Source organism: Bactrocera dorsalis, chromosome 2 (assembly GCF_023373825.1).
Source record: "Bactrocera dorsalis isolate Fly_Bdor chromosome 2, ASM2337382v1, whole genome shotgun sequence".
Lineage (NCBI taxonomy): Eukaryota > Metazoa > Arthropoda > Insecta > Diptera > Tephritidae > Bactrocera > Bactrocera dorsalis.
In genome coordinates, this window is record NC_064304.1 from 91,046,686 (window position 1) to 91,057,774 (window position 11,089).

Genomic DNA, 11,089 nt, shown 5'->3' on the forward strand with positions numbered 1-11,089 from the left:
GTATATGTATGTATGTACATATATACTACAAGTATAAATATCTAATAAACGCTTTATATTACCAGTTCATGGCTTTCCCCTGAACCCTATAACACACATGAGGATTTCCGTTATTTCTCTTAATTGGCTTATTTTTATTCACCACTCTCCAAAATCGGTTGCTCTTACATAATTGTATTTCAATAAACATGCATTTGGCTTTATAAATATTTAATGAAAATGCACTTATACACTTTTACTAAGAAAAAGCATATTTAATTTAATATTTTATAATACATATTTCCCGGATTTTATTAAATTTTTGTAATTTTATGCCATATTACAAATACATATTTGGATGTAAATTGAATTTTTTTTAATCCAGTTACCTATACTACCTACAAAACGCGGTCATTAAATGCTCTGTCCCGCTTCCTCTTCCCTCTCTCTTCTTACTATACGTAGTACGTATACATTTTGATTGTCTGCTCGTTGTTCATTCGTTGCCTTTGAATGTTATAATTCGCAGATGCTTTTTCGTTCCGCTAACGTTATAAGTACCGTTCGTTCCCAGTAACATTTGTTCTTGCTTCGGCAGAACATATACTAAAATTGGAACGATACAGAGAAGATTAGCATGGCCCCTGCGCAAGGATGACACGCAAAATCGTGAAGCGTTCCACATTTTTTTGCGAAAATTTACTCAAATGCTATTTTGATAAAAACGTAACATATTGACATACTTACATATATACTCTAATTGTATGTACATATATGAATAAGTTTTTTATACTTAAATTCTACACCTTCGCATAACATTCTTACGTCAAATGGACAAATTTGTACATGCAAGTTTAATATTGTACTATTTACATATGTACATATATGTATATACATATGTATGTATGTATATATGCACGTGTGAATTAATGTACGAATCCATACAGGAGTTGATTAACTTTTCGTGGAAAAACAGTTGGGTTAAATAATAAAAAATACTTGATTGCTACAATTTGAAATGAAACTAGCATACACCTTTTCCATCACTGCTTTCTTCGTTCAGCAGGACTTTGATGTTATTATATGGGTTGCAATATTTTGATGCCGTGAACAGGGCATATTAAGTTTGTCACGATGTTTGTAACAACCAAAAGGAAACGTCAGAGACAAAATCAAAATTAAATTATTACTTATCAACACCACCCTAATGTTCATTCATATTCTACGAGGTGTGAAAAATTGTGTAAAGGATATCCGGTAGCCGGATTGTGTTTTATTGCGGCTATAACTATTAATAATATAATTATAATATAATTTTTTTTAGAAATTCCGATTTTATTCAAACACTTTTTCTTCATAACTTCTAAATCTGTAACTCAAAGGGCACCCTTGAAAAAGTAAGGAATTTCCGAACTTTCGCGCATATGTATGAATGCATGTACATACATATGTAAGTCAGTAAAAGCCATTGTAGAAATTTACATGGTAAAAACCCAATAAGAGAGAAAAAATGTATATTGCACTATTTGACATTTTATAGCACCATTTGAAACCGTTTACGCATGTTTTACAATATGTTTATCCCTTCCATAGCAAAAAACAATAATAAAACGAGAGAAAAAAGCAAAATTTAATATACTCAACCCTTATTCAACTAAAACGTCTGACTTTTCATATACATACGAGTATGTACATACATATGTATATATGACCATGGATGTTTGTACCTTCATTGGTTTTAGACGCCAAGCAGGATAGTTAATTTGGAGGTGTATTTTCGTATTTTCCTTCAATATCTACATTGTTTCACATTTATGACGGCATATATCGCTCGAAGTAGCTTTTTGCAGAAGGTCAAGCGTAGTCAAATCTTTACATACATACGCATTCATGTATGTGCTTATGTTCGTGTGAGGTGTGCCCACTTTTATGGCCATTCACAGTGGCTTATATACCGTTTACGACATTTGAACTGTAGCAGCAATAAGAAATGGTTAGATTTGAGCAGAATTGCGTAAAAATAGAACGATTTCCGAAGAAATTGTTCAGATCGCATAATCATAGCATATAGTTGTCATAAAAGCGGATGGTTCAAAAGTAAAATCATGACCTTGCAGCTCTAAAGGATATTTCAGCGTTCAATCATTTTCCTTGTATCGTTTTACATTGTTAAGAAAAACACCTAATAATATTTTTAGCTGCTTATTATTTATTAGATATTGGTAACAATAAAGTACATCAAATTCAAGTATCCTTTGAGATAATAAAGGATTTCACAAAATTGTTACGCCATAATATTAAGATCTTAATGTAAATTACTTTCATTTATTTACATAGGTTTGATTAGGCAGTTTTCACTGCTTTAACTTAACTAAGAGTTGGAAAACAATGAGTTTTACGTATTATGTAAATGTTCAAATTGCTTTATGTAAAATAATAAATATTAATATGTTTAAACTAAACTATATATGTATTTTACGGTGGTTATGCTGCTATACTAAGTGACCTAATTCCTTAGCAGAAAGTCACTGTTCTCAGTTCTTGTTGTCGCCATATATTGGTCCAGCTCCTTGTCGAGCTTATCCTTATCAACCTCTGGCTTAGCAGTCTTACCTAAAAAAAATAAAAGTTAGTAACGTAAAAAACTGTATGATCAGGTGCAATTTTAAGCAACATGTGCTGTCGCATTTTCCACACTTAATTACCGCAGTTCCAGGCGTAGCGTGTGCATTTACAACACGCCTTGGTTAGTTTTTACCTTGATTGCGGCCACCGCGTCCACCACGGCTGCGACTACGACCACGTCGTTGCTGTTGTTGTTGCTGCTGTCCATTTTTATTACCATTAGTTTTACCATTTCTTTGTGATATTGCACCACGTCCTCCACGCCGTTGTTGACTACGGCCACGTATGCGACCACCGTGAGCCGATCCTACATTGCGCTGACCCACAACAGATCCCCCACGAGTACGTGAGCGTGCACGCGATTGCGCGCGTGCCTGTACGCCATTACGTGTACGTGAACGTGAGCGGCCAGCCGTGTTTGCTATGGCGTTTGCGTTTCTAGTCATTGTTCTAGAAGTAAAAAAAATTTAAGTTTAAATTAATTATATACCAAAGATTATTTATTAAGATTCTTTTGGTTAACAATAACGGGCTTGTAACTTACCTTCCCCGTTGGCGCCCAGCGTTAGCTGTACGTCCAGCAACTCCAGCAGCAACATTAGAATTGCGTCGACGCTGTATGCGTCCTTGTGCTACGCCGCGTACAGCACTTTGGCTACGACGACGGCCAGCAATAGCTCCAGGACGGACACCCAAGCGAGCTTTTACTGGTATATTGTTTCTGGAAACAGCATTGACACGACTGCGTGAACGTACACGTGAGCGGGAACGACCACGAACTTGAACGTCTGTTGGTAGCGAGCGTCCTAGGCTGCGTGAACGACTACGGGTCAAATTTATAATCTCCACAGGCGCCCTAGAACGACTGCGTGAACGGCCACGCCTCTGCATTTCATGTGGTATCATTGCACCGGGCAATGCACGTTGTAAACGTCGCTGGGCAATACGCTGAGCAGCACCGCCTACTAGTGGGCGGCCCAAACGGTTCGAAACGGAATTCGCTCGACGGAGGGATCTGTTTAAGTTGCGTTGATTGTTCGAAATCAAATCGGCTTCCATTCTGTATATTAGATGAGGGTTTGAAGAAAGTAGAATTGAATCAATGTCATGCATATGGTAACTTATGTTCAAAATTCTTGTATAGTTCGTAGTTGCCATATTTTTTGTAAAATATTTATATTAATGCATTTTGTTGTTTGGCAGGTTCACATGCAATAGCCTTGCTGTTGCATGTCTTATTGCAGATCACATAAAATATGTATGTATATGATGTATATAAATTTTGTTCTTACGTTGCAACGGTGGTCAGGCTGTTGGTACGGATCGGTTTTCCATTAGCTGCTACACGCAAGGCCTTGATAGTGCCGCGTCTCATAGCTACACTTCCTCCAATTGGTCGCATGCTTCTCTGTAAGATCCACACAGGGTGTGAATTAGAAGAAATTTTCAAAATTAAACGTGGATTCGCTTAGGGGGTTTCCGTTTACGTCTACATGACTTTAATTAAGCAATATTGGTTGGCTGTTTTTTTGGCTAACGCTTTGTTACAGCGAGCACTAAATATTACTGTAGAGTAGCTTGCAGGTATAAACATTTCGCTTCTATCACCCAATTCTATAACTGCTTAGAATAAGTTGATGTGTGACGATTATGTGTAAGAGTAGCTTAAATAATGTTTGTGTTCAAAAAGTAAAATTCCAAACGATTGATTTATGTTAGTAAAAATACTAGGGGATGTGTGGTCAAATAACAAACTCCCGAAGTAAGGTTCGAAAATATTTTATTGTAGAATTATTTTCACTCATTCGTTGTCCCACGGCATGTAATTTGAGGTGACCTCATCTGGTTGATGTCTTGCAGCAGAAGCAATCTGCAATCCTTTGCAGTTATTGTTGTAACAGAATGACACATTTCCCAAAGGTTTAAAGAATGTTGCAAATATGGTGTAGTATGGTTTCCGGTTACAAAGCTCAAAGACGTAGCGATTTCTTTGTCTATATGTCCTTATTTATACACAATAACTAGAGGCTGAATTGACAAATACTTTCACAACATCAGTGTGAAAAAATGGAGAATTTTTTATGGTCTCTTCCAAATATAATTTATTTGGGGGTAAATTACCATAATTCAGTTAGACTGATTGAATAATTAGTAACATCTCCAATGTTACATTAATCATTCCCGTTAAGAGCTGACCGTATGATATCTTCTACTGTAATACATAGGTAGATATAACTCCCTTTCCTTCATCAAATGCCGATTTTCCTTTTTTTCAAATATGACGATTATGTTTCTATTACTGCGTAATGTTTTTTATCCATTCCCCTCAAAACGCCAAATGATGCTCTCCTATGTTGACACATGTTATCTTATGTATTTCACCTTTTCCTACATCAAATATTGCACGCTCGAACGTACGGCATGCTACTCGCAAACATAATATAGAATTGGGTGTTCAAAAGTACACTTTTAGGAATGAACTCTATTTGCAACATTTCTTTTCCGATAAAGATTTATAGAAGTTCCGAAGCTGTAACAGCACATCTGTGTATAAACCATTCATTTTCTGTGCTCACATGTTTGATACAAAATTGTACTTTTAGCCAACCACTTTGCTGTATGTTCCCATCAAATGATTATAAATTTTGACCATTTACGTACGCGTTTCAATTTAAGTGCTGCTTGCATTTTATGTCTTCTAGCTAGCTGCTGCAATAGACGACGATTTGCGACAGATGTGTCGCGAGTTGGTCGCAAAACGCGTTCTGGTACTTCGCGGCGGCGATCCTGCACTGCAGTAAAACGTTCATTCAATGACAAACCAGTCGAGCTGGTGACATGAATTTTGCTTATTGATGCCGACATTATTGTAGATAAAACTTTGAAATTGTTTACTTTATAACTTTGATGAAATTTTATTATGATTATTCACTGCAACTTATATCGCGTTGTGTGTAAACTGTAGCAATATTTGTTTGAAACTGAAATAAATCAAGAGAAATTTTTGGTATTTATAGACAGAGAACTCAATGATTGTAATACTGCTGTTTCTTAAATATTATCTACCTGTTCACTAATTACCTAACAATGCACAATTTTTAAGAAATTTAGGTAACAATAGTACCTTAAATTTAATAGTGAAATCCCTTTTTTGGCTACACCCACTTTTTACCCTTTTTGCTATGAATTTTAAAACGTTTTTACCTGCATAAATAAAATTGATACAGTACTATTTTTTGCGAAAATATAATTAAATTGTATGTGTGCATATAGTTAAAAATAGGTATTTCCGTAATTGCAGATGACTACTGCCTGTTGTACTAGATATATGTATACATTAGGTCGGGATAATTTAATTATAAGCACCGCGATTTTGGTCTAAAACTTTATAAAAAGACTACACTTTTGTATGATAAATTTTTAAAATCTCCAAATAATTAAAATTTTTAAAAACATATGTATGTATACAAAATAGAATAAAATTAGCAGTTATTAGATGACGTAAACTACCCAGGCCTAATGTATTTACATATATTTTGTATGTATTGTTCCAAAAATCGTCAAGGCCATCTTTTACAAAATGGCGTCTACACAATATCTACAAATTAATTGATATTTCGAACAAAATATTAAAAAACATATATATTTTAAAACTTACGTTGGAAATTTGCGTTGATTTGAAATATTAATGTTTATCTCACGGCTTTTTTTCCACTTTATTGATTGATGTTATGCGGGGAACGCCGCAAGCAAATTTTTGCTGGCTTAGAAAGCCAAATTCTTCCAAAGAATTTTTTATACGTAGTTGTAATTCAAAAATATACTTTGAGAATTAATATTTAGTTCTGAATGATTTTTGAGTATTTAAATGATTTTATTTCTACAAAATTTCTACAAACTAGTATTTCTTCGTAGATTTCACAAGAATTGATGATAGATAATGTGCGCAAGAAAAAATGGCGACTTTATACAGACATTCAGCGAATATCGAAAAGGAATTCAGCACGTAGAGTTGCCAAACCTTTACATAAAAGACTTTTACATGAAAAAAAAAATCAAAAGAAAAAACTATTTATTAAATGAAAATATAATATTTATTTATTTACTTTATATGACTTGTAAGTAAATTTATTTATTTCATAATAATATGTTTGAATTTATGGGAAAAGTTCCATTTAGATATTAGCTCAAACAATGTTAAGTCATTTTAATAAATACCCTCCCTATTATGCATATTAAGACATTAGTTGACAAATTGTAATAAAAAAAAAATCTAAACAGTAGTAAAAGATGTTGATGTAATATTTATATCTCCCTACTGTTACCATAAAACTGATAACTGTAACGATTTCTACATTTCATTCTTTCATTTATATTTATGAGAATATATGAAATGCAACCTTGTAGGTTGTTGCACAATGCATGTTGTTATGTTTACAAACAGCTGTTTTCGCTAAATAGTCAGATATAAAAAGTAAAACATTTTTTAGCTCCCCTTTCGTTTGGAGTACTGAGCCATTCATTTCCCCCTTAAAAAGGTTCTACACAGCAATATTGCGTATACTTCAAAGTTGGCGTTTGTAACAACAACAGTAATATCATCAGGTAGACACATATGGATTAATTTTGCAAAAACAAATTCACTAGACTGAGTTTGTGTGAGATATTATATGTAGCTGCTGAAGATTTTCAGTCATAAATATTTATAATTCTAATGTGGTGATACACTGTTGTGGCAAGATAAATACTAGTATAGTATAGGCATATTTTAATTATTATTAGTCTTTGCGTATTTATCATATTCGCGAAACCAGTTGTGGTGTATTAAGGGCAATGAACTCTTGACCATTGAGATATCAAAGAAAGCTGTTGATCTTTTCGACCGGGCGAATATATGCGATCTTAGAGCTATTGGTATAAGCGCCGCCGGCATTTTTTTTTTTAGTATACCAATACTACGAATAGATGGCTGCCTAATCGTAAGAGGCATACAAGAATCACTGATCGTTTGAACCGCAAATCTCAAAGTCAGCGATTATGTTACGAAATAGCAACTGTGTAGTTAGGACATACAAAACAGTTGTAAGTGTGAATGCCAACGGAAGCTATAGGTACCGCATAAACTTTTGAGGCAAAGACTGTGCGCACGCTATTGACGTGTCAAAATTTTACAAGAAATTTTATAGAATTGCAGCTAGGCATAGTATAAAATATTACCATGGCGAAAATGGTTCCAGATGTCGTAATTTGGTGAGTACCACTTAATAACTTATATTGTTAAATATTCTTAATAACTATGGCTTTATTTCCTTCGATTGTAACCATGTAGCGGTTTTGTTATTACCGCGCTGCTGGTGATACACTTCTTTTCGGACATTTTGCGCCTCTCTTTAGGCGGCTACTATACACATGCGACACTCTCACAACTCGTGGAGTCCCATTCCAATAAGGAGTATTCTTGGTTGTTGAAACTAATGGCCAATTGTTTTGGCTATAGTTGTGTTTTTGTACCTGGTTATCTTATTTACAAATATGTTGGAAGCACAAAATACTTGGAACGCGGTGGTAAATTAATTCGATACTTAAAAAAATATTAGCAGGCATAGATTATATTTGTTATTTATATTCACACAGAGAAAACATGCATATACACTGCGGTCAGCATGTGCATCACTGGCACTCCCGGCACTGAGCTCGACTACTCCGAATCCATGGAGCGCAAACCAATGGAACCATTGCCATCAACAACTGGTGCAAAAACCCGTACGAAATCTCAAGAGACTTTGCTGCTGGGCTGGTGTTTTAGTGGGCTTATGATCTCATATCTAACGTGGGGTGTGCTGCAGGAAAAAATCATGACACAACAATATTTCAATTCCGATGGTCAACCATCACATTTCAAAGACTCACAATTTCTTGTCTTTTGCAATCGTTTATCTGCGTTTACGTGTGCTATGGTGACATTACGCATTAAACGTCCAGCCGGTCGTCATTGTACACCACTCTATAAGTACTCATTTGCATCTTTCTCGAATATAATGAGTGCTTGGTTCCAATATGAAGCCCTCAAATTTGTCAGTTTTCCCACGCAAGTGCTGGCAAAAGCATGCAAAATCATACCTGTGATGTTAATGGGTAAAATCATATCAAAAAACAAATACGATTGGTATGAATACGTGTCAGCTATATTGATATCATTAGGAATGATATTTTTCATGACCGGTTCAGCAAGTGGCACCAAGGCGAGCAACGTGACCACATTCACGGGCATTTTTCTGCTCACCATGTACTTAACTTGTGACAGCTTCACAGCGAATTGGCAGGATGATCTATTCAAGCACTATGAAATGTCATCACTGCAAATGATGGCTGGTGTGAATCTCTTCTCCACCATATTTACAGCGACATCCCTATGGGTACAAGGCGGTTTCATGGATTCACTGGCGTTTGCCAGTGAGGTAAGCGCGAAAAATTGCTGAGTAATAATACTATATTTATTTTATTAATGTTACAACTATTGCAGCATCCCAAATTCATAATTGACGCACTCACAATATCCATGTGCTCGGCTGTGGGTCAATTATTTATTTTTTATACAATATCAGTGTTTGGTGCAGTTGTATTTACGATCATCATGACATTACGACAGGTGAGTTGGTCTACATGTGTACCGTTAAAAAGTGATCAAAAACACGTTGAGACAAACATGTGCATGCAACATTTGCTTGAGCTTAAGTAAACTTATATTGAGCTAATTTGTACAGTTGGGTGTAAACGCAATGCTGAAAATTACAATTTGGTGGCTTTGTAAGCAAGTTATAAAATATACAAATATCTTTTCCGGTACTTGTAGTTTGTCAGCAAATATTAAATATATACATACATATGTACATACAAACATTTGTATGTACGTTGCATGTAAAATGTAATTTTAACAGAAAAATGTGGGTGAATATTAAGCTCATATTTTACAAAAACACCAAATAATAATTATATATCTATATATTTATTTATGAGAACTACGCTCAACACATACGCTCGTAATACCAAACAAATATGTATCTTTAAAATATGCATGAAATATCTAATGCGAATATTCATTTATCTAATATATGACCTATTTACGTTGCACTCCTCTTGTTTATTATTTGGTCTGCCTAAAACTTGTATCCACATGCCTATAAGCTTAAGTGTTCATACAAATAAACAACTGTATCAACACATAAATTATTTAATTTATTTTCTTTGTTTATTTCAGGCCTTTGCTATATTGCTTTCGTGTTTAATCTACAAACACAAAATATCGGTACTGGGTATTTTCGGTATATTGGTTGTGTTCTTTGCGGTCTTCATGCGTTCCTATGGCAAACAACGCATGAAAGCCATACGTAAGCGTGCGGAGGCGCATAAACCGAAAATGGCAGCGTAGTTGGCACAGTTGGTTGTTGTACCCAACGAAGCGAGCGTTTGTAATGGTTGTAGTGACGCTAGTGCGTATGCCAGTAGCATTACTTAACAAAATGAGTGGCGCAAATCTGCATAAAACTAAGCTTTAAGTAAGCTAATTTAATTAGTTAACTCCTCTGGCAGCGAAAGTGGAGCGCAAAATGTTACTCCTGACTGTTATATCTTTACATAAAATTGTCACTTTTTTAAATGTATAAATGTCTAATAGCTTGCAACCTTTAATTATATTCACTTTATAAATTATTTATAACGTACAAATACATATACTAAATATGTATATAAAGTGGTAAATTTAAAATATTTTTAGAAATTATTTTTGTACATAGATACATATCTAATATTTAATACTTCCTGCTACTTATGTGCAATTAGCTAAAAAAAAATATTTTTTGTTGGTTTTGTAAGCAAATTACACATTCATACATATTTTCGCCTAGCTGTGCATGCTTTATTCGCTATTTTCTCCAAAAAGATTTTATAAGCTCTTATATTCAACTGAGAACTTTCGAAATTATGTACGCAAATAAGAAAAAGTTTAAAATCTGCATAATTATAATAGAATAAGAAGGTTTGCGCAAAAAATACGCCTGTTTGATGCTGTAGCTATTTAAAATATTTTATTTGTAAAATGAAAATTGTTAACAAATTTGTTGATTTCAACATTCATATGTATGTATGTCTTATGTTTCTAATATCTAAATGTAAACAACAACGATTTCAATGTTCCTTGTTGGGTTTTCGAAACTTTAAACTTATGACTTATGTATAACGAAATTTCACTTCTCGTGTCTTGGTGGAATAAAAATAAAATAAAAATGCACGATATAAATGCTAAAAAAAAGTTAATAATTCGAAAATAAAATGAGCATACGTTTCCATTTACATGTTGACCGATATATGTATGTGGTAAAAAGCCACCTGGAATTTCGAAAGTGGTTCCCAACTTTAGATAAAACGACTTCGTTTAATTTTTCTGGATCCGAGATTGTCTTAAACCGATCCATGATTAATACTGCAT

At 34.3% G+C, this 11,089-nt stretch overlaps 3 protein-coding genes and 1 non-coding gene across 4 annotated transcripts in view; 3 read left to right on the forward strand and 1 right to left on the reverse strand.

Moving 5' to 3' along the window:
* LOC105230290 (uncharacterized) overlaps nt 1-11,089 on the forward strand; it is a 237,065-nt gene that overhangs the window by 141,354 nt on the left and 84,622 nt on the right. The gene's annotated exons all lie outside the window — the stretch shown is intronic.
* Nucleotides 562-668, forward strand: LOC115066452 (U6 spliceosomal RNA). Its single transcript, XR_003846021.1, has one exon. It is a non-coding gene; the product is annotated as a U6 spliceosomal RNA (small nuclear RNA).
* Nucleotides 2,169-6,564, reverse strand: LOC105230289 (uncharacterized protein DDB_G0287625). The gene is made up of 6 exons (XM_011210981.4): nt 6,263-6,564; nt 5,266-5,585; nt 3,897-4,012; nt 3,149-3,664; nt 2,738-3,054; nt 2,169-2,592 (listed from the first exon to the last, which is right to left on the reverse strand). The coding sequence occupies exons 2-6, from the start codon at nt 5,467-5,469 to the stop codon at nt 2,486-2,488; spliced, it is 1,260 nt and encodes a 419-aa protein (XP_011209283.2). The 5' UTR covers nt 5,470-5,585; nt 6,263-6,564; the 3' UTR covers nt 2,169-2,485.
* LOC105230288 (adenosine 3'-phospho 5'-phosphosulfate transporter 1) lies at nt 7,057-10,891 on the forward strand. The gene is made up of 5 exons (XM_011210980.4): nt 7,057-7,854; nt 7,934-8,169; nt 8,239-9,062; nt 9,128-9,253; nt 9,863-10,891. Exons 1-5 carry the CDS (start codon nt 7,823-7,825, stop codon nt 10,031-10,033), a joined length of 1,389 nt encoding a protein of 462 aa, XP_011209282.1. The 5' UTR covers nt 7,057-7,822; the 3' UTR covers nt 10,034-10,891.